The 24,958-nt window shown below is 38.7% G+C and overlaps 1 protein-coding gene across 1 annotated transcript in view; it reads right to left on the bottom strand.

Annotated features, from left to right (window-relative positions):
- The window catches only part of ACTR3 (actin related protein 3), a 53,161-nt gene extending 30,058 nt beyond the window's left edge, over positions 1–23,103 (bottom strand). Inside the window, exon 1 of the mRNA XM_052659867.1 lies at positions 22,881–23,103. Coding sequence (XP_052515827.1) covers positions 22,881–22,924 — 44 coding nt within the window. The 5' untranslated portion in view covers positions 22,925–23,103. The remainder of the gene's footprint in view (positions 1–22,880) is intronic.
- Between the last annotated feature and the right edge of the window lie 1,855 nt (positions 23,104–24,958).

The raw sequence follows: 24,958 nt of genomic DNA, 5'->3' as shown, positions 1-24,958 counted from the left end.
ATTTTGAGTCCCAATTCCTGCATCCTCTCATACACAGAGAAACACTAACATTGTTAAAGATGATATCTGCTTTGGCTAATAAGAAAAATATTAAAAGTCAAAATAGAGCAACTATGGTTCAGACATCCAAGGAAATAACGAGGTGACACAATGGGTGTAATTTCAGACTAGTCTTTGCATTGCTAACAAGTTGAGTTTTCTGAGATGTGTCAGGCCTGGATGCCACTGGACATTATCAAACAGTATCTGCTGGCAGCTAGTAACTACAGTCTTACTTTTTATAAAGCTAGGCAACTGGCTACCTGGCCATTAATCATTAAAACTAAGCAGGAGTCTATGGGGCTTTAGGGTCTTTCTTTGTCCCATTTCTTCCCAGGTGGCTCAGTGGTAAAGAATTTGCCTCCCAAGGAAGGAATGAGTCAGGAAGATCCCCTGGAGGAGGAAATGGCAACCCCCTCCAGTATTCTTGCCTGGAAAATCCCACGGACAGAGGAGCCTGAAGGGCTAGAGTCTATGGGGTCACAAAGAGTCGGACACGATTGAGTAACTGAGTACACATAGCTTTTCATAAGAAACTGCACTTCTAGAAATTGATCCTATAGGGATATTCATAACGTACAAAATAACATATAATAAGGTGTTTCATTACAATCTTGCGTATAAAAGCAAAAGTGAAAATAAAGAGCCGTCAAACGAGAAGCTAATTACATATGCTGTTTAAACCATAGAATATTAGGTAGCTATTCAAAAAGTGATTGAAAAAGCTCTTTATGTACAGATATGGAACAATCTCCAAAATGCTTTTGTTAACTGAACAAAATCAAGGTACCGAACATTTGTGAAAAAGTAAAGGGTACAGGTAAAACATATTTCACTGTATAAGCAGAGAATATCTCTGGAAGAGATTAAGAAATTCGTAATTTTGGTTGTCTCCAGAGAACAGAACTAAGTAACAGGCAAGGGTAAAAAGGTTTTTTTTATCACATATTATTTCATACCATTTGAATTCATTACTATTCAAAAAAAAGGTATAAATTTTATAGTGTTTGCCATAATAGATTCAACCTACAGTCTTACAATGGCTTTCTGGTGACTCAGCAGTAAAGCCAATGCAGAAGACATGGGTTTGATTCCTGGGTCGGGAAGATCCCTTGTAGAAGAAAATGGCAACCAATCCAGTATTCTTGGGAAATCCCATGGACAGAGGAGCCTGGCCAGCTACAGTCCACAGGGTCACAAAAAGACTTGGACTCGATTTAGCGACTAATCAACAACATCTTACATTAACAAAATAATAACAAGGATGTCTAGAAAAGTGGAGCTTCCACAAGCAGCATGTTGGGGGCTACTTAGGAGACAGCTGGATACTTTCTGGCTATAAGCAGGCTTTAAAAAGAAAGTATTTACATTACAATATTCTGAGAAACACACTCCACAGAGAGTTTGACTCCATATTCAAACAATGCTAAACAGTAGGCAGGTAAATTACTGTGATATTCTTGGATTTTAATAGTTTCAGCAGAAATATTTCTTAATATGATGGGAAGATCTCTCTTTGGGGTATATTTTAGCCCCCAAACTAAGTTCAAGATCTGAAAGTGCTAAACAGACTAAAACATTAAAAATAAGGGGAAAACATAAACTGTTCACAATGTGATACTGCTCCACTGACCAAATCTCTACAAAGATTCCATACTATATATGTTATAAAAATAAATAAAACTTCTTTGCAGGACATACAAAAGACCTCCTTTAATATTTGGTTCCTGACAACCTCTTCCAGCAGCCCTGACACCACACCACACTACCAAACCATAAAAATACTAACAATTTCCAAAAAGACCAACTCATGCCATGTCAAAGAGCCACTATCAACACTGTTCCGGGTTATATACCATTGCTTTTATATGAAAACTTTCACAACCTCCCACATAGTTGATTACCTCTGCCCTTGTGAGTACAAGTATCATTTACTAATAATTTCTAAGTCTTAATTCCTTCATTTATAAAATAAAGTGCACTAACTCATGACTGTTCAGGGTATTTAACAGGAGAACAAGGTAAACCATTAAGCACAGCACCTGTCATAAAGGACACACTTAATACATGTCAACTCTAATTACTCTTTTCGTGCATTCTCTCCAAAATTTCCATTCCCCAATAATCAGATAAAGGCCATGCAGATATCTGAACTTTTAAATACTTACCAGTTCAGTTGCTCAGTCGTGTCTGACTCTTTGCGACCCCATGAACTGCAGCACGTCAGGCCTCCCTGTCCATTACCAACTCCTAGAGTCTACCCAAACCCATGTCATGTCCATTGAGTCAGTGATGCCAGCCAACCATCTCATCCTCTGTCGTCCCCTTTTCCTCCTGCCCGCAATCCCTCCCAGCATCAGTGTCTTTTCAAATGAATCAGCTCTTCGCATCAGGTGGCCTAAGTATTGGAGTTTCAGCTTCAACATCAGTCCTTCCAATGAACACCTAGGACTGATTTCCTATAGGATGGACTGGTTGGATCTCCTTGCAGTCCAAGGGACTCTCAAGTCTTCTTCCACACCACAGTTCAAAAGCATCAATTCTTCAGCTTATCACTATGATACAAATTATCCCTGTATTCATAAATGAAAGTTAGTCTGCAGAAGATTTTTCAGAATGCTTTCACTGCCTTTTTTTTTTTAAAGGTAAGAAGTGGATTTATTTAGAGAGAAACATACTCCAGACAGAGTGTAAGCCATCTCAAAGGCAAGACTGGCCTTGGGAAAAACATATTCCACAGACAAGAGTGTGGGTTGTCGCAGAGGGCTAATGCCCACATTTTTTATACTTCTAAATCAGTCTCTTCTTAATGTAAAACCTTCAATTGTGGTAGAATAGAACTCCTGTAATAGATGGAGGTCAGCATGATTGAACCACTTGCTCACACCCTCTGGTTTGGGTACAAAAAAGTAAGAATTATTCAAACGCACAAAACCACCATCAACTAATATGAATAATCTGCTTCCACTGAACTCACTAAAACTAACAGTAACCTACTTGAAGTAAGAGGGTATGCGTGTGTGCTCAGTCGCTCAGTAATTTTGTGACCCCACAGATGGTAGCCTGGCAGGCTCCTCTGTCCATGGAATTTCGCAGGCAAGAATACTGGAGAGGGTTGCCATTTCCTACTCCAGGGGATACTCCCAACCCATAGAATCGAAACACCTCTCTTATACTTCCTGCATTGGCAGGCAGATTCTTCACCACTGCACCGCCTAGGAAGCAGTACTGGATAAAGTAGAGGCTACCATGACACTGAAAGGAAGAGGGCCAACAGTATATCTTGTCCCACCCCATTCAGAGGAAAAAAAGAACTACTTTAACCTTATCAAAACAAAGACTTGGTTAAAACAAGTCAGTCTAAAGCTGCCTGAGGCTATAAAACCCTAAAAGACACTACTGTCTTACCAACACAGTGGAAAAATAAATACTAATTATTCTTTCATCCAGTCTCTTCCATTTTATTCCCAAAGCTGTTCAAGCAATTATACACAACAATACCCTAACAGAACAGAATGACTTTCTTCCAGTTCTATGACCCTGACAAAGGAGGATAATCTCCCTAAAAAGTCACTGCCTAACAGAAATCTTCAAATGAGGCTCTATGATCCACAAGATTAAGAACTTGTTTCTGCGTCTATAAAATGATCCACTGTAAATACTTCGTAAAGTACCTTGTAGATAAAAAATTATGACTCTGACTCCTTTGGCTAAGTATTAAGATTCTCCAAAATAACCCTCAATTCAACTTTAAAAGTGTCTCCCATCACTTCCATGAACCCAACTCAAAGCCCACTGTACCTATTACTCATTTTCCCCTACATGACTTGCACATTCCCCCTCACATATTATCTGTGCTCTCACTGCACCCTCTCAAAGACCTCAGATCACAGCTTAGGAGTCTTCCATGAAGCCTTTCCTGATCATTTTAATTAAGAGTCATCCTTTCCTTCAATAAAACTTCTCTCAATCACTTGATGAACATATATATACAAGCCTATGTTACTCTTATGTATGTAAATACCATTTCCCAAGAATAACAGTAAGAAACTTGAAGCAGAAACCACATTACCATAAGAAACTTCCATTTAACAAGTTCACCAGGTAAATCAATACTCCATTCCTGGTCAAAGTAAAATTCCCTAGGTTGAGCATATTCAGCAATAATCTACTCTCAAACACCGAAAGAAGGATATAATAAACTTAATACAAAAGCCAAGACATAATCAAAACAAGTGTGTTCTTCCCCCAAACATGAATGTAACTACAGATAATATATCAACTATATGGATACACCGTAACATTTAATCATTTCTATTAAATTTAAAACAATCTAGCAAAATAATTTTTTAACTGGGGGAATGGGAGGAACAGCAGCCAAATACATTTACTAATGTTCTACTTGGAGTAGGAAATGGCAACCCACTCCAGTATTCTTGTCTGAAAAATTCCAAGGACAGAGAAGCCTGGGGGGCTACAGTCCTAGGGGAGCCTGGGGGGCTACAGTCCTGGAGAACCTGGGGGGGCTACAGTCCATGGGGTGGCAAATGGTAGGACACGACCGAGCAACTGAACACACATATACAATGTTCTACTGCCCTGGATTTAAATAATACCCCCAAAGAACAAAATCATCTAGTCTAGATATACCAGATATAGACCACTATATAATAATATTTGAGATTATCATAGAGGACAGTATTTTCACCCATTTTTAAGAAATGTAAGGGGAAATGTCCTAGTTTATGTAATTTTACAACTTGTTTAGCTTCTAAAAAGCTTTCCAACCCTTTACATATCAATGCATACAAGATACAGTAATATTTGTAGAGCACATATAAATAAACTGGAGGGGATTTGAGAATATAGCTGTAAGAGGTTTGCTTTAAAACGTCACTTAAATTTTCTTTATATAAATATAAGAAAAAAATTAGGAAAGACTTTAAGTACTAAATTTGTTTAGAACTTTCAAATATAAACTAGCTTTTCATTAACCTAATATTAAATATAATCAGGTTTTTCACTTGAAATGACTGATTTAAGGTATTTTTACAATGAGCTGTCAAAATTCTCCAGCCACCACAGAGAAGAAACACTGTGTAAGTAGATGCCAAAGTTTCTCTCATTTTTTTTCTAACTCAAAGAAACTCCCTTCTCACAATTAAAATTTTTATAGTAAAGGAAACATTTCAAATCAAACCTTTTCATATTAAGAATTTCTCTGGACCCAATACAAAATAAAGAGTTAAAAGTTTAAAAAAAAATTTCTCTAGGCATACACACATTCCTCTCTTAGTTATAATACTGTTCCTTAGACTTAAAAACAAATACTGACCAAATATCACAGCACACCATTTCTAACCTTATATTTACAAGGTAAATTTTTGTTTTGAATTCATAGATTCTGTCAGTACACTTTATTTTTCCACAGCCCTTGCAATTTTCTACTAAGTTTTCGGGGTGTTCAAAAAGTCACTTATATAATTAAGCATGTTAGGAAAATAACAGTTAACTAAATTATACTAAATTTCAAACATTCACATACATAAACACATCAAAATCTTTCTAAACTTCCCTTGTAACAGGGAAGAACAAATCTGACTCCATATTAGAGATGTTCCTTTTATATACTTTATTAATCTTTGTGCTTTGTCTCCTATGCTTAGTCATGCTAGCTCCGCACTTTGATAAAAATAAAAAAATGTTGCCTATAATCTGAAATATACAGGATAACAGATTCTCAAGGCTTCTTTGACCTTTCAGAGTATAATACCTCCTTATTCATACAGAGATAAAAAGTTGCAGAAATCCTTGTCTTATTAGAGGCTTAGAGAAATAACCTGATGTATGTCAACAGCTGCCAACATACCACTCCATCATTTTGCCTTTAAAAGTGCCTTGCTGAAACCTTTCAAGGAGTTAAGGGTTTGTACGGCACAAGGTACCAGTCTCCTTGCATGGCCCTGCAATAAACCTTTCTCTGCTCCAAACTCAATGTTTCGGTTCATTTGGCCTCACTGCTCGGTAACACCTTCAGAAAAAAAATCTTCCTTCAGACAGACATGAGATTAAATAGCTTGGATTTTTCTTAAATTTGCCATCTGGATAACATTATTTGGTACAGGACTCAGACATGGGTCAAACTTGCACAATAGCAAGCTATTTATTCAAATCCACCTACAGATCCATGTGATTGCTATCAAAATTCCAACAATTTTGGGGGGAGAAATGGAAAATCTATTTGAAAATTCACATGGAATCTCAAGGGACTATGAATAGCTAAAACAATCCTGAAAAAGAACAAAGTTGGAGGTCTCACACTTCCTGATTTCAAACTTACAGTAACCAAAGCTGTGTGGCCTGAAAGACATACAGACCAACTGGACTAGAAGAAAGCCTGGAAATAAACCCTGCCATATACAGTTGAATAATTTTTGACAAGGGCGCCAAAACTATTCAGTGAAAGGACAGTCTTTTCAAGAAATGGTGCTACGAAAACTGGAAATCAATTAATGAACATGGACTTTAATCTTATACCACATACAACTCAAAATAAATCAAAGACCTACATGTAAACACTAAAACTAGAAGGTGTTGACAACAAGGGAAAGAAAGGAGGAAGAAATAAAGGAAGGAAAGGTAAAAGACACTAACTACTTAAGAAAAAGAAATATAAATGGCTACAAATAAAAAGATGCTCAACTCCACAGGGCTTAAAAAAAGAAAAGCAAATTAAAAGTACACTGAGATAAATTTCATACATTTCTAGTTGAAATGACAGAAAATCAAAATCATTTGTAAACAGCCACTTTAGAAAACAGTTAAACATTCATTTCCTATATGATCCAGCGATTCTACTTCTAGGTATACACCCAAGAAAAATAAAAACATATGTCTGCACAAAGATATGTGCACATTTGTTCACAAGAGCATTATTCGTGATGGCCCAAAACTGGAAGCAAAGCATATATTCATCAACAAGAGAACAACTAAAAAAAGGTTGGTTAATTCATACACACCAAAATTATTATATTAATATGAATAATCAGGAAAATGTAACCCATTTTCCAAGGAAAAGACATTCAACAGAAGATGAAATAATTCAATGTTAGAATTATCATATAAAGCCATGAAAGCAGCTGTAACTATCACAGTGAAGTAGTAATGACTGATAATAAATAACAAAGAAACTCTAAAGCTGTAAAAAGAGCAAATGGAAATAACAGAACTGAAAAATGCAATGCCAGGTACAAAAAGTTCTCTGAATGAGCAAAGCAAAATAGAGACAACAGAGGAAATAATCAGTGAACTTGAAGGCAAATCAGTAAAAATTACCCAATCTGAAAAGAGAGAGGAAAAACATTAAAAAGATAGACACAAGGAGAAAAGAACAGACCCCAGAGACTTAGCGAACAAAAAATGAAAGGTGACACAATGAAGTTTCTGAAGAGTGGGAAGGAGGAAGATGGGAGGGAAGTGGGTAGGGTAGCAGAGAGGGAGGGGAGAAACACAGAAAAGAACACAAAGAAACCTTAGGGGTGTCATAATTAAACTACTAAAAATCAAAGATAAAGAAAAATCTTAAAAGCAGCCAGAGAAAAATGCCCCAATAACAGGAACAAAAAATTTAAACTGCTGCTAAGTCACTTCAGTCGTGTCCAACTCTGTGCGACCCCAGAGACGGCAGCCCACCGGGCTCCCCCGTCCCTGGGATTCTCCAGGCAAGAACACTGGAGTAGGTTGCCATTTCCTTCTCCGATGCGTGAAAGTCAAAGTGAAGTCGCTCAGTCATGTCCGACTCTTCACAACCCCATGGACTGCAGCCTACCAGGCTCCTCCGTCCATGGGATTTTCCAGGCAAGAGTACTGCAGTGGGGAGCCATCACCTTCTCCTATTATGAGAAACAATGAAAGTCAAAAAACAGTGAAGTAATATTCCTCAAGTCTGAAAGAGGTACAAAAATAGTCAACCCAGAAATCTTTGAGTGAAAATATCCTTCAACAATGAAAGTGAAATAAAGACATTTTTCTGTAAAAGAAACCCACTGCCATCAAACCTGAGCTGAAGAAAGTTCTTTAGGCTGAGGGGAAATGACACCAGAGGGGAATCTGTGGTATTAATGAAAAACATTAGAAATGGCAAACTGGTAAATGAGACTTTTTTCTGCTTAATTTTTGACATACTTTTGAGTATTTAAAGCAAAAATTAAATTGTCTTGTGGGGTTATATTAACACCTATGATAACTATACCATAGAAGGACAGTAAAGTAGAGGGAATGGCAAGAGAGTTAGTATTGATAAATCTACAGAGATGCAAGGGTTCTACTCTGCATAAAGTTTTAAATTATTCACTCTAAGTAAAAAATAAAATGGCATACCCAAATCCAACTATACTAATTGTTACATTAAATGTAATAGACTATATTCTCCAATTAAAGGGGATAGACAATCAGAATAGATGAAAGAAAAAGGAAGAGAAGAAAGGAAGAAAGAGAGAGAGAGGGAGCCCCAAGTATATATTGTCTGCATGGTACACACTTTAAAAAGATGGATGAAGAGCAAATAGTAGGCATAAGTCTGAAGTGGCTATATTAACATCAAATGAAACTTTTAAGAAAAAGAGTAATACCAAAGATAGAGAAGTTTTATGATAATATAGTGATAAATTCATCAAGAAGACGTAACAGTCTTAAATGTATGTGCCTATTAACAGTTAAATGTCAAGCATGGATTAGCAGGGGCTTCCCTTGTGGCTCAGCTGGCAAAGAATATACCTGCAATGGGGGAGACCTAAGATTGATCCCTGAATTGGGATGATCCCCTGGAGAAGGGAAAGACTACTCACTCCAGTATTCTGGCCTGGAGAATTCCATGGACTGTGTAGTCCATGGGGTCACAAAGAGTTGGACACAACTGAGCGACTTGCACACACATACATGGATTAACAGTACAAAAAACCAAGGCTCTGCTTTTTAGAACACCTCAATGAATTTCACTGGTTTGAAGACTACTCAACAAGCTATGTATGATCTGATGCCTATTTACCTTCTCAGACTCATCTAGATACCCACAGTTCTCTTTCTTAATCCTCATCTCCTGCAATACACTCTGTTATGTCTGAAGCAGAAAGAATAACTACTATAAAGTCTTGAAAACTGTATTTGGGAACAGAAACATAAATCCTAGCACTTATAAATGCTCTATCCTCTTTTCATTGTTGTTTTTGTTTTATCCTAATCATTTCTTTCTTCAAAGGTCCTTTTCAAATCTTCCATTTTCATCAGTCCTTTTGGAAACATTTGATTTTCACAGCATGATTCCCAGGCAAATTAGTAAGAGTCCTAAAGCCTTCCAACTGGCTATTTCTTAATAAATGGTGTGTGTGTATGTATGTGCCTGTGCATATACATGAATATGTATTTTAGTATTAATTACATTACACTGTTACTTTAAAATGTCTCAAAAATACTTTCAAACCTAGTTCTAAACAGGAAAAAAATACATGTTGTGAATACCTTGATATTTTCATGTCAAGTATTTTTGTCAACTGTAAACAAAAATTTACACATACATGTAGAGTAGAAATAAAATTACACATCAAGAATAATTCTATTATATAGTGCTAGAATATATATACACAGTTTCTCTTGAAAGTCTACAGAAGAAATAGTAAAGTCTGATTACTCACATCCTGCTATTTGCAGGATGTCAGAATTTTGTTTTTCAAAATAACACGTGTCTTAAATAGTCCTAACCATACACATAAATTATTTTTAAAAGAATTTCTGAGTAAATAACACTAGCACATGATAAAAATTTAATAAATAAAACAGGAAGTACTAAAGTTAGTATCTCTACCACACTAAAAGCTTCCCTACAAGGCTGATCTACTAACCAGTCTGTTGTGACCCCTAGAGTCAATCATTTATGTATTCCAGAGATAATTCGCACACAGACAGGCATATAAATTAAATTACTTTAATTTAAAACATGTCACTGGGTTACCTGGGTAGTGAAATCATGACTCTTCTTTAAGCTTTCCTATACTTAGAAAAAGAAAGTGTCATTTCAAATGGTTTTTAAAGAGACCATAAAATGAAAAAGTCAAAGCTATACTAAGTTTATGAAATTGACAAGGGCAATATAATACTCAGAAAAATTAAGCCAAATTTTTTCCTTTGTGGTCCAGGGAAGCAAGTTAAATATACAGAAAAATGTCCCTGGACTGTGGTAGCTATGAGAAAAAATCTACAATGCTGGTTTTGAGCAGCAAGGTTAGAAATTGCTTTTGAGAAAGGAATATAATAAAAGAGAGTTCAAAAGCAGTTCTATTCTGAAATTATATCAAAATGACTAGAAGAACAGTAGTGGTAATGTAATCAAGTCAGGAGTGAGGGAAGACCTGGACTGATAAAAATGAACAGAAAAAAAAAAAAGAATTTTATACAGAAAATGGTTAATTTATTATAGTGCTAAATGCTTCTGGGCAGGGGAGAAGTGGGCTTGAGGAGAGTCATTTATAATGTTCTCTTATTCTTAAAAAACAAAGAGATGAAACAAATATAAAATTTTACCAGGTAATGATTCTGATAAATAGGGGTATATGTTATATTATTCACTATATCTTTCTAAAAGGAATAAATTTATTTACGAAAGAATATTTTTAAACAGTGAAATCAGTGATGCTTGTAATATAAAAGCAATAGCACCCCACATGTTGGGCATTACTTTTAATTCTACAAATTCATGTTTCCTTATTAAAAACATAAGTTGACAAAAAGTACTTTTTTTTACTTAATACAATGGTTCATTTTTCTTTTTGTTTTGAAAAACATATCACAGGAAAAACTACTTAAAGATCTCAATTAGTTGCTGACATTAAACCATTAAATAAGAATATTAAAGAGAATCTTTGAAAAAAATCACATTTCAAAAATGAAATGGATAGAAAGCTAGGACAAAAATCATTCCAGAAAAGAATAAATTGAATTTATTATACTAAGTATGGTGTACTTGACTCTATAGACTACATAAGGGAAAAACAGCAGTAGAGTTTTAACTGTAAATGTTTCAACAATTTTAAACCATACAACAAAACAAATAAAAGACCCTAGACCCTAGAACTTTAGAGTGCAAAGAACCTTAATAACTTAGTACAATCCATTTTCCAAAATTTCTTAGTAGTGAGAACCATTAAAGTTGAAAGAATTTTACCTCAGTACGAATGATCAGCTTCCACCTTTAATATGTTATAAAAACAAAGTAAAGTGTACACAGAGAAATTTTTACAAAATAAACAAATGATTTTCAAATTTTAAATGAAAAAAGAGGCATACAAATGAATCCCAATGTCAAATTTCATAATACCTCAATTCTCAGCTTAGCTATGGTTTTCTTTATACTTTTAGTGTTAAGGCATTTTCAGAACAAGAAGGTAATATCTAGTTAATAGGGAATGTTAGCTATAAAGACAACTACCGACTGTTTAAAGAGCATTTCCAATCTCCTCCAATGCTCTTCTCACTACATGAAAGTCACTATTTAACCTGACACAAAAACACGTACAAGACAGTTGATTGGAGGAATCTGGACTCCTAAATATCAACAGAAATATTCTTTCAATTCTTCTAGAGCTAAAACTTAATACTTTTACACTAGCAGGGAGGTAAGAACACAGACCATAGAATCAACAAGTCATGAGTGAAATGTCCACCATTTACTGTCTTATGATTATAAACTTCACTCCTAAGACTGTATTTCTAATACACATTGCAAACGTGTATTAAGTCTAATACAAAATGTGTATTAAGTCTAAATGTGTATTGAGTCTTAATACAAAAATTATTTTTATAGTCCTAGATTCTAAGGCTAGTTTTACTCTTCAGTTCAGTTCAGTCGTTCAGTCGTGTCCGACTCTTTGCGACCCCATGAATCACAGCACGCCAGGCCTCCCTGTCCATCACCAACTCCCCGAGTTCACTCAGACTCACGTCCATTTAGTCAGTGATGCCATCCAGCCATCTCATCCTTGGTCGTCCCTTTTTCCTCCTGCCCCCAATCCCTCCCAGCATCAAAGTCTTTTCCAATGAGTTAACTCTTCGCATGAGGTGGCCAAAGTACTGGAGTTTCAGCTTCAGCATCATTCCTTCCAAAGAAATCCCAGGGCTGATCTCCTTCAGAATGGACTGGTTGGATCTCCTTGCAGTCCAAGGGACTCTCCAGAGTCTTCTCCAACACCACAGTTCAAAAGCATCAATCCTTAAGCGCCCAGCTTTCTTCACAGTCCAACTCTCACATCCATACATGACCACTGGAAAAACCAAAGCCTTGACTAGACGGACCTTAGTCGGCAAAGTAATGTCTCTGCCTTTGAATATGCTATCTAGGTTGGTCATAACTTTTCTTCCAAGGAGTAAGCGTCTTTTTACTCTTAGGTTCAACCATTTCATGTCTGTGTTTTATGCCATCATTAATGAGAAAGGAATTTTTAAATGCATCAATTATTTATCTTCAAATTACAGCTTAACAAATATGCTCATCTTCATTTTAAAGTTATATGTAATTAGACATCATTTCCTTAATTGAGCTGTCCTGTATTAACCAACAATTTTCAGTTTTATTATGTTAAATACAATATATGTCCTTATAATATTCGTGAGGCTAAATGAATAATTCTATGCTATGTAATTTACATGTGTTTCTGGTTAGTAAAATCAATGAACTGGTCACAAAGACCTCCCTATATATTTCATATTTGTTCAAAATTAGCAGTTCTGGGACATTCCTGGCAGTCCAATGGTTAAGAATTCAGCTTTCAATGCAGGGTACTTGGGGTTAGATCCCTGATCAGGGAATTAAGACCCCAGATGCAGAGGGCAACTCTGCCTGTACACTGCAACTAGAGGAACCCTCTTGGGGCCGTAACTAGGGAAAGCCTGTGCCCTGCAAGGAACCCCAGCACAGTCCTGCCTCGCTCACCAAAAAATACAGTTCTAAAGTAGAAATTTAGGACTTCCCTGGTTGTACAGTGGATAGGAGTCCACCTGCTAATGCAGGGGACACCACTTAGATCCCTGGTCCAGAAGGATTCAACATGCCACAGGCAACATAAGCCCATGCACCACAACTACTGAGCCCACGTTCTAGAGCACACCAGCCCCAACTGTTGAAGCCCATGTGCCTAGAGCCTGTGCTCTGCAACAAGAGAAGCCACCGCAGTGAGAAGCCTGCCACCGCGATGGAGTAGCCCCCACTCACCGCAACTAGGAAAGTTTGCAAGTAACAACGATGACCCAGCGAAACCATATATAAACACATAGTATCCTTTAAATTTTTTTAATAGATAAATAAAAGTAGAAATTTACTTTTCTAAATACGTAACTTAAACTTTGAACACTATTCACAAAACTGGGTGAACAATTTAACTATCCCTGGTGAATATATCCCAAGTTAGGGTAGTACAGTAGTGGGCCCTAGAGTCAGACTGCCACAGGGCTCAATTCTAGACTACTACTTAACTGAGCAAGTTACTTAAGCTCACCATACCTCACATTCCTCATCTTTAAAAAGATAATTATAAATAGTACTCATTTAGCAAGGTTTCTGAAACTGTTATAAAAAGTTATCTCAGAAATAAAACCCTTACAAGGGCCCTGAAAGACATTTCTCAACTCTGGAACTCTGTTTAATTTGTAAATAAAGAGTGGATTAAATTATTTTTCAAAGTCTTTTTCAGCTCCAAAATTCTGTGTAATTAGGCACTTTTCTTAATTCACTAAAATGTAAGTGAAGTGTTACAAATACACATTAAATACTATTTTTATAGCCTCAAAGTAACCTAATTTTTTAAAGGTTTATAGCAGAAGAAAAAGTGCACTGTATTTAATCATACTCAACTCTAAAACTTTAAGTAGGCAAACATTTGTGTTTTATCATAGACCAATATTAAAAACATAGTTTATATTTTTAGACAGCTTCCAAACCAACTCTAAACTGTAAGGTATTTTGCATCCTGGTTCCCCTTTTGAAGACGTACCCTCCTTCTAGCAACTTTTCATTCACACTAATTACTACAACCGAGAAAGTGTTAAAAGACATTCTTCTCAAAAGTATCACACTTTCACAAAGGGCAAGAAGCCTTCAAGGAGAATGTTTAAAGATAAAACGCTCAGCATTGGAACAAATGAAGAAAATATTCTTTGAGGTATGGCTTATAAGTAGGAAGAAGAGAAGGAGCAAGAGTGAAAAAGAATATGTAATCAGATATATTCAAGGCTGTTCCCTTCCTGGTTGCAAGGAGTATATAAGAATGACTTGTGTTTAATGAACAGTTTGGGAAGCTTTTGAAAGAAAATTATTAAAATTCCATAAAATTTTATCCTTTGAAAAAAATTAAGATACTATTTGTCTTTCTTCACTAGTATTAATCAGTTATGCAGGCACATTTTATATATTTTATGATACAAAGGCACACATAAAGATATAAAGCACTTTCTTGGCAGTGCTAGTGGCGAGGAATCTGTCTGCCAATGCAGTAGCCACTACAGACGCGGGTTCGATCCCAATGTCAGGAAGATCCCCTGGAGTAGGAAATGGCAACCTGCTCCAGTATTCTTGCCTGGAAAATTCTGTGGACAGAGGAGCCTGGCGAGCTACAAGCCCATGGTGCTGCAGTCAGACACAACTGAGTGACCAAGCACAAAACATAAAACAAGCAACACACAAAATAGTATTAATGGGTACCACACTTAAGAACCAAATTTGAAACATTAATCCAATAACACCACCCTATCTTGCACCATTCCTTAATAACTCATGAATTATTAAGCTCTTGGTAAGCTAGAAAGCATGTTAATGTAATGCTATTATTACTTAACTGCTTTGCTCTTACCTCTATGTTAGTGTCTATTATAGACCACAGTATCATAAGAGAGGCTACAAGTTCCTAAAGAACTGCAAGTGAGCATTCCAATGCTTTTATTACGAGGGAATTTTATTTCAGAAAATATATTGCCTAAAGAAACATTTTAACCATCCCTCAGACTAGAGCATTCTGGACTAGAAGAAACACTGTGGAGTAAAATTTAACCCACCTTGAGCTAAACTCTTCTAAGCACTTTGCCTCTTAAGAAGTGCGATGAGATCACTCACCATGTCAAGCCACAGAGCTTCTTATTCTTCTTTTTGTGATGTTCAAGAAGCCAGACCACATATCCAAGATTTTTTTTAAAAAAAAGAAGATAAATATTCAAGCTTTCTGTTCTTTGTCATCTTATTAGCTTCAATTTAAAAATTATAATGGTGACTGCCAAATCCCCACCTTCATTCCTAAAGTTCCTGTATCTCTAACTTCTCTTGGAACATTTCCAATTATGGCTCACAAATGCAAATTTCAACCTTACTCAGCTTCTTAAAACCAACTTCTTCATGTCCCACTCCAAACTCACAATCTGGAATATTCATTGATTCCTATTTACAATACACCAGAAACAAATGCCAAGCCCTAACTATACCTCCATCTTTCAAATCAACAAAAATATTCTGACTGAGCAAAAAGCTACGGTAGACAAAGCCTGCTGGAAATAAGAAGCATAAGACAATGTGTTCCTTTTCTTAAGAACCTTTCAATTCAATAAAAAGAGAGAGCTAACTGATAATTAAAAGACGCTTGCTTACTCCTTGGAAGAAAAGTTATGACCAACCTAGATAGCATCTTCAAAAGCAGAGACATTACTCTGTCAACAAAGGTCCATCTAGTCAAGGCTATGGTCTTTCCAGTGGTCATGTATGGATGTGAGAGTTGGACTGTGAAGAAAGCTGGGCGCTTAAGAATTGATGCTTTTGAACTGTGGTGTTGGAGAAGACTCTGGAGAGTCCCTTGGACTGCAAGGAGATCCAACCAGTCCATTCTGAAGGAGATCAGCCCTGGGATTTCTTTGGAAGGAATGATGCTGAAGCTGAAACTCCAGTACTTTGGCCACCTCATGCGAAGAGTTGACTCACTGGAAAAGACTCTGATGCTGGGAGGGATTGGGGGCAGGAGGAAAAAGGGACGACAGAGGATGAGATGGCTGGATGGCATCACTGACTCAATGGACATCAGTCTGAGTGAACTCTGGGAGTTGGTGATGGACAGGGAGGCCTGGCGTGCTGTGATTCATGGGGTCGCAAAGAGTTGGACACAACTGAGCGACTGAACTGAACTGATAACTGTAATGATTACAATGTATTGAACTCTTACTATATGCCAAGCACTGGGTTGAGCCATCTTCATGCATTATCTCAAAAAACAAAAACCCGTATGATCTCTAAGTGACAAAAACAGTATCTGTAGAATCTGAAGTGTACAAGGTCACACAGCTAGAAAATGGTAGAGCTTGAACTCAAAAATAGCTCTGACTACAAAGCCCTTGTTAACCATAAATAAAACATACAAAACAATGTAACTGCCAAAAAGAAAGGTACAAAAGCAGCAACTTTTCCCAGATTGATCTCTTCTCCATTCCCACTGCCAACACCCTATTTCAGAATTCCTGCAAAGCAGGTACTGAGAGGAGTGCTTAAAAATCATACAGGGAGCCCATTTAAATAAATGTGCCTAGGCCCAACCCATAAGATTCTGAACCACTGGGCAAAAGGTGTTTCTGATGCACTTTTTAAAAACCATATCCCTAATTATTGCTCATTCACTCATTCATTCATTCATTCAACAAGGATTCAGGTTCCTACTATGTAGCAAGTCCAGTAAGTTCACCCCAAATATCTCCTCTACACCTGGTCCAACTAAATTCCTTTCCAAAAATACTCTAAAAACCCTATTTTCAACATTCACTTATCTGTGTACTAGATTATGTCGTCCTATCAAGTAAAATGATTTTGACCAAAGCTTTCCTGCCATATAATGAACACCTGATACACAAGAAGAGCTCAGTGAATGTCCGCACCTTTTCGCATTACATAATCTAGATCTGGACTGTCATTACAGATTTCAATCCATAAGGTAGGGGAAGTGGTGCAACATATGCCAAGAGGGCTAAACACAGACAACTCCCCCCTCCCCACGACATATGCTTTTCCTTTCCCTGCCTCAATCCAAATCCTTAAAGGAAGAATTTATACCCTATCTTCACTGCAAGTTCCTTGACTAATCCTAACCACAATAATTCTTCTTTCCTTACTAACCTACAGGACAGGAATTACTACTGCCAGAAAAGGAAATATCTTAACATTTGATTAAGTACAGTCTTATACATCCTCTAAACTCCTTTTTTAAAAAATATTTACTTACTTATGGCTGTCAGGTCTTAACTGTGGCACAAGGGCTCTGCCTTGAGGCATGTGGGATCTTTGTTCCCCAACTAGGGTTAGAAACCCAAATGCTCTGCACTAGAAAGCAGATTCTTAACCACTGGACCACCAACAAAGCTCCTCTAATTTCTTTTTAATGATTTTTCACTCTTGTCTCATTAAGATTCTTGAGAGCTGATTGTACTACATTTTCCTTATAATTCCAAGAGTTTCTGACCTGGTAAGTATTTAAGTGTTAGTTGCTCAGTCATGTCAGATCTTTGTAACCCTATGGACTATAGACCACCATGCTCCTGGTCCATAGGATCCTCCCGGGAAGAATACTGAACCTGGGTCTCCTGCACTTCAAGCAGATTCTTTACCACTGAGCCACCAGGAAAGCCTCCTGCTAAGTACATAGTTAGCCTTGATATGACAACAACACTTTTTCCACCTGTGCAAGTAATTCTTAAGTTACACTGCTTTCTGCCTTTTTAACAACATTTAATTCTCTTTTAAAAAATATCAAAATGATTCAAAATTGTCAAAAGCTCATCCTCTATGTAAGGAGACTTACATAGTACAGTGTCTCTATCACAGGTATTTGCTACAATACCTTGAGTCAAGTAGTTTAACGTCTCTAAACCTACATTTTCCAGTCTAAAAACGGATGTAATAATTCTCAAGCCAATATGAAAAGTAAAGGAGATAACACAGAACAGTTAGCACAGCGCTTGACACATAATTCTTGGTAAATGTTAGCTGTTAGTATTTCCTGATAAACAAAACCTGGGGCGTAAATTTTTTCTGGAGATTAAATTTAATCATTTCTAAAAGTGACAAAAAAATTAAGTCAGGGAATTCACATATCCAGAAAAAGAAAAATCTAAAGTCAGTCAGATTTGCACAGAAAGATTTCTCTAATTAGTAAGGCTGCTGCTGCTGCTGCTAAGTCACTTCAGTCGTGTCTGACTCTCTGCAACCCCATAGATGGCTGCCCACCAGGCTCCCCCGTCCCTGAGATTCTCCAGGCAAGAACACTGGAGTGGGCTGCCATTTCCTTCTCCAATGCATGAAAGTGAAAAGTGAAAGTGAAGTCGCTCAGTCGTGTCCGACTCTTAGCAACCCCATGGACTGCAGCCTACCAGGCTCCTCCATCCATGGGATTTTCCAGGCAAGAGTACTGGAGTGGGGTGCCACTGCCTTCTCCGAATTAGTAGGGCTAGGATTTTTTAAATAAGATTACTTTAAACAAGAATAGAGTTAACTTTACTAATACAAATAATCAACGTACACAGTTCCTAAGAAGAGTCCCCACAGTATTAACAGAGAGAACATGGGGCTTAAATACCAAAAAAATAATAATAATAAACTTAAATACAAATAGCAACTCTCACACTTAACTACATGATATCAAAAAGTAAATTCTCTATTCTATTTTCTCACTTGTAAGATGAGGTAAAAATAGCTATCACAAGATTAAATAAGTTAAGTAAAAAGCCTGACCAACAGATCCTCCACTAGTGGATCTTTCCCTTCTGTGCTTAAAAGTAAAATTTCCAAACTCTTTAACAATAAGGCTGAAAAGTTCGTTAGATACAACATATACCCAATCCAAAGTCAATATTCCAACACAAAATTGGCAGGCAGAAGAAGACTGGAAGGAAAGGAAAGAAAAGATTTTAGACAAGACCAAGTAAGAATCTGACTTTTCAACAGGAGCATGTCTGTTATGTTTACTGCAAACAGCATGCAAAACAAGACCCATGAAGTAGTAAGACTTTTAATGAATGTTTTGGTAACAACTAGATACTGTGACTGCTTCTGCTCTTCAAGACAACTGGAAAAATAGCGTTATTATTACATACTACATACAGAATTTATGTAAGAAACATGGACTTCCCAATTATATTTTCTTCTACCCACTCAGCTCTTCCTCACTGCTCTCAAACATGAGCACTAGCTAGAATGTGACTACAAGACGAACCACCAACTCCAACAAAATACTTGTGCTTACATTTCAAGATGACCAAGAAGTTTAACTCAACTAGGAAAACTGCTTAATTGATTCTAAATCCAAATATATCCAAGAGCTCTAGGATATATGTACAATAAGACTATAACAACTCTGCTAATGGAAATAATTTACCAATACAGTATTTATTAGAGAAACAAAGGAAAGACATTAAAGGGGAAAGAAATTTCACAATGCACAGCTCTGCAAACAAGCTATAACAAAATAAAAGCATGCAAGCAGTTCCTCTATATGGCTTGAATGCTGAAGAATTCTGGGGGAAAATATGCAAAAGATAACTTAGAATAGTCTTAACTTTACAAGTATTACAATATTTTTTAAATGCTTAAAAAAAGTTTTCCTCACCACTGGTAGCCCATTTGAGTCCACACCTTAGTTCATAAGCAACCCACTCTACCAATAATAATCTGTTCCCAAATTTTATTTTACATTACTATTCCAATACAGATTCCACCCAAAAGTACGTAGACATGGTATCAATATGAAAGAAGTATTTTTTTCTAAATTCTTTTTAAAAGGCGTTACTTTCTTTTATGATCTGTGCTTAGGTGATTCTTTATCTTATGCTGAAATAAAGGATCACTGGAGGATCTCTAAATTTGGGGATTAAACATCACTGTTTCCTAACTTTTACAACTTTTGTTACCTAAGCCCACCAAATTTCATAGATGGCCATTCTTTTCATCACCTTTTGCTTATCTTATATAATGAAATGGAATAAGTATCTGAACTCACTATAATTTTTCACTTATGTAAATGGGTAATTATGGTTGATAAACGCATTCTCTAAAGTACAAAAGAACACACACATTGTAGGTGCATAATTTGCATCTGGAAAACTACAGTACTCTGGAACATAAAACTCTCTATTAAGGGCTTATTTACAGATGTTTATCAAAGGTCCAATTTCAATGAGCTATCTTCTATATGCTATTAAAGTTGAAGGTGTAACCTTCCAGGATTTGTACTAATAGGCAACAAGAAAGACCAAAATGCCTTCTGAAAACCACAATAAGTGTATATCTGGAACTTCCCTGGTGGTTAATACTCTGAGTTTCCAATGCAGGGAGCAAGAGTTCGATCCCTGCTCAGGGAACTAACATCTCACATTCCGCATGGGCAATCAAATTAAAAATAAACAAATAAATAAACGGATCTCTAAAGGTGGAATTTCAGACAGTGACAGATGGTTAAAGAAAGTAAGAATTCTTAGATCAGTTTCATTTAAATCATGACTGTCCAGCTAACACAACCTCTCCCTAGGAGATAAAACTAATGTAGTAATATAATCAATAACTGATCATTAAAGCAAAAATATCCTAAGTATAAGGGGCTTCCCAGGCGGCTCACTGGTAAAGAATCTGTCTACCAATGCAGGAGACACAGGTTCGATCCCTGGGTGGGGAAAATCCCCTGGAGTAGAAAACGGCAACTCACTCCAGTATTCTTGTCTGGAAAATTCCATGGACAGAGGATCCTGGCAGGCTACAGTCCACCGGGCCGCAAGGAGTCGGACACAGCTCAACAACCAAGACTGGGCAGCATCCTAAGTACAGACTGAACCCCTCTCCCCGACACCTCATGGTAACTCAGTCTGTGTTTTAAATTCAAGGCTGCCCTATCAGAAAGACACTTAAGGATAGTTAACCTCAAAGAAATACCCAGCATACTAATTCAAACGTAACCAAGATTTCAAAAGGGAAAAAATTAAATGAGAAAAAGTTAACACCTTACTTAAGATATCACCATTAGGGCAACAATTATCTACACTAATTTTATCGACAAGGCAATAATTACTAAAGCATAGAATATTAACTATGTAGCAATATTTTTCACTGTAACAAAACATACTTGAAAATTCTTTCTCAGTCAAGCTGCCAAATCTAATTTTAAAACTGACCCTAAACATAAAACTACTCCCCAACTGGACTAAGAAGGAAGGCGGGAAAAAAAAATACAGATTCAAGGAAATAAAACTGGATTAAGAAAAATAATCAGCGGTCCATCAAAAATCTACATAGAAGTTTCATGGCTAAACAACACTGGTTTATTATTATATTAATAAATCGGTTATTTCCTCCTGCACGGCTGGGATTTTACAAACTGCCACACTTTCATAAAGGTATGATCATGAGGATTATAGAGAAATTTCACACAGAACAAACTGAGTGAGGAGTATACCATCCTTTAAGTAACAATAGTTCGCGAAAGAGTAAAAAGGGAAGGGAAAGGCTGACAATCTACTTCTCATGATCCCCTCCAAAATTGGGGGAATTGGAGAAGTAATCATGTATCAGCACAGCATTCACAAGCACAAGAAAACACTTCCAATAGTGAAACATAAAGCAGTCACTCTGCATTAAAACACAGGCAATATTTTCTACGATAGTATAAAGTGTGCTATAAACGCCTATTAATACAAAAGGAACGAGCACTTCCCCACCGTTATATACTTTAGTAAACTACACTGCAGATCCATAATAACTCCTTGAAAAGCAAGTACCTCCCTTTACAACTCTATTACCTTCCTTCTCTCCTTAAGACACGGTCACAGAATGAACCTATACAACTTAATTTTCCTGGGTGCTTCTCTTCCTTCCTCTCAGTGCAACGCAAATATACTTTTTAAGTTCACAGAAATTCATACCTAGCACCAGTACCTCAGCCTATTTGAAAACTGCTTGATTTTGAAAGTTCTAATAAGATGTGTTCAGGTTGGAAACGAAAAACTACCTTATAAGGGTATAAAAGACTGAAAGCAGGAAGCGGCTTTGACAAAACTAAGGAAGTTGCAGCGCGCTTGCTCACTGGGGGACTTTTTTGAGGCAAGAGAAGTAACACATGACATCTTTCTCTCAAATTAAAATGTGAGTTGGTTGGCCGGTAGGAACGTAGTGGGAGATGGAAAAGACCGGGAGTCGAAAAGGAAGAGGAGGTGGGTGGTCCAATGAAAGCCCCGATCTAGGTTCCCATTTTCAAGGTCCGATTCTTCCCTTTCCCCTCCCACACCCCGGGTAGAATGTTGTCACAGCAATCTTGCAAAACCTACAAGGAGCGCTTCTCTTTTCTCGCTCCTTTGCCCGGCCAGTCCCCGCGCTCCATTCCCCTCGGTCTCCAAACCTACGGGCAGGAAAGGGCACCGGGCAAAGGAGGGTCGGCTGTGCGGGGCTCGAAGACCACCCCCACGCGACCGCGGGCCCCGGGGAGGCGACCGTCCCCGCAGCCCCTCGGGCGGCGCTGCCCACCGCGGTGGGGGAAGGGCCGGGAGGGGTGGCGCGGAGGAAGCCGCTCCCCGGGGGTTTCTGGGCCCCGCGCCGCCGCCCGGCTCCCAGAGGGTGAAGCGCGGGGGATGAGGGAGGCCCTGACTGCGGGCCCCACCCCTCGTCACCCGGCGCGGCCCGGGCTGACACAGCCGGCGGCAGCACCTTGCCGCTCCATTCATCTCCCGGCCTCCTCCCGGCCCCGCCATTTTCCTGCCTCCGCCTCAGTTTCCCCACCCCCGCCCATCAGCCCCCTTACCCCGTGCCACAGTCCACCACACAGGCCGGCAGCCGTCCCGCCATCTTCCTCCTCGCCTGCTGCTGCTGCTGCCGCCGTCTGCTCCGTGCCGGTTGGGGCCAGGGATGGGCGGCGGGAGGTAGAAGCTATCTGACCATCCACGGCCGGGCCACCCTCTCCGTCTGGGGGGGAGCCGGGAAGCCGAAGCAGTAGCGAGAGAGAAGCAGGCTCGGTCAGCGGCTACCACTTCCGCAACCCGGGCAGGCAGGCAGTCCCCGCCCTGCCCCGCCGCGGCCTCCTCCCCCTCTCTCTCCCCTCCTCCTCACTCCTGCCCCCACCCTACAACTTCTTCCCCTCACACCGCCTTTCCCCGGGAAGCCAAGATGGCCGCCAGTGCCGACGCCCCGGCCAGGACAGGCCTAGGCCTCGAGCGCTCCCCCTTCCGGCTCCGAGCGGGCGGGGCGAGAGAGCATGCGCACTGAGGAGCGCCGCCGGCTGCCGCTCCCATTCCGAAGGTGAGGTAGTCCACTTCGGGTGTTCTCCAGGTAGGGTTGGGTAGGTCTGCCCGAGTCTCCAATTCTCCTGAAGCTGGAAGGGGTTTTTCGTTGCAGTTACTTCTGTGCTAGGTTGAGGAAGCGATGGAATCGCATTCCACAGCCACAACTATCTTCCGGTGCTCCGAGGAAAACGGCCTAATTGAAAACCTTGTCAGCGGCACCCATCCGATTTTTTATCTTGAGCGGCTCCTTTTCTGGTTGGAAAAGAGCTATATCAGACGGAGGGTGAGCCGTTGGAGGAGAGAGGAACAAAGGCTTGCACCGTGGCTCCTCTGCCTTAGTACTGTTTTTTTTTTTTCTTCAGTTACACTTACGCACTGTTACAACGTGGCACATTACAAGTGTTAACTACAAGGGTTAGATTGTAGGCCACCCGGAGGGCAGGCCTGTGCCCACGAGGAAGGCACACCTCACAGGAATGTAAAGGTAAATACCTTACACAAATAAGCCTTTGGTGGCTTTGAATGAGGAGAAAAAAGTACTCTCCGGAGTAGTTTTAGATTGTACTATTCTACTTGCAGGATGAAACCACGGATTAAGGACCAAACTTTTTAATTAAAAAAAATTAAAAACTAGAAAGCATAGGACAATGACATTTAAACTTCTCAAAGTGTGCACCAGAATTTCGTGGAAGGCTTGTTAAAGCACAGAATGCTGGACTACATCCCTTGAGTTCTCTGATTAGGTGGTCTGGAGTGGGGCTTAGTAATTTGCATTTCTACCCAGTTCCTAGGTGTTGGTCTGGGACCTCCCCCCACCTAGGAAACCTATAATATTAATAGCTTTTTTCTCTTCTGGTTTATCTTCTGATAAACCATGTGGATTCACTTATAGGTGACTGAAATAATATTTTTCCTAAGAAAGGATGTCTAATTGCTCCAGAAGATAACATAGAGTGGTGTTAGACCAGCCTGAGCAATGGAATTTAAGCTTTTCATTCATTTGGCAAATAAGAATTGCTCACCCATTCTATTAGGGCAGGGACTATGCTGACCATTAATATTCAGTAGGCACAAAATGAACAAGTTCTCTGCGCTGCAGGGTTTACAGTTTAGTGGCGAAACATACAAACTATTAAAAGCAATAGAAATTATAATGCAGAGGGCGCTGAGAAATGGGGAGGAGGGGTGAGTGAATAGGAGGGAAACAAAAGTTAGGAGAGACTTCTCTGACAAAAGTGAAAGTCGCTCAGTTATGCCCGACTCTTTGTGACCCCATGGACTATACAGTTCATGGAATTTTCTAGACCAGGATACTGGAGGGAATAGCCTTTCCCTTCTCCAGGGTATCTTCCCAACCCAGGGTCTCCTGCGTTGCAGGCGGATTTTTTTACCAGCTGAGCCAGAAGGGAAGCCCAAGAATGCTGGAGTGGGTAGCCTATCCCTTCTCCAGTGGATCTTCCTGACCCAGGAATGAAACTGGGGTCTCCTGCATTGCAGGCTAGTTCTTTACCAACTGAGCTATCTGGGAAGCATTTAAAAACTGAGGGCTGGAAGATGATAGGAGATAGGGAAGAGAGTGAGGAAAAAGGGGAGCCCTCCA

The sequence above is a fragment of the Budorcas taxicolor genome, chromosome 2 (genome assembly GCF_023091745.1).
Source record: "Budorcas taxicolor isolate Tak-1 chromosome 2, Takin1.1, whole genome shotgun sequence".
In the NCBI taxonomy this organism is placed as follows: domain Eukaryota; kingdom Metazoa; phylum Chordata; class Mammalia; order Artiodactyla; family Bovidae; genus Budorcas; species Budorcas taxicolor.
Note: the sequence above shows the minus strand (reverse complement) of the source record. Positions and strands in the feature narration are given on the sequence as shown.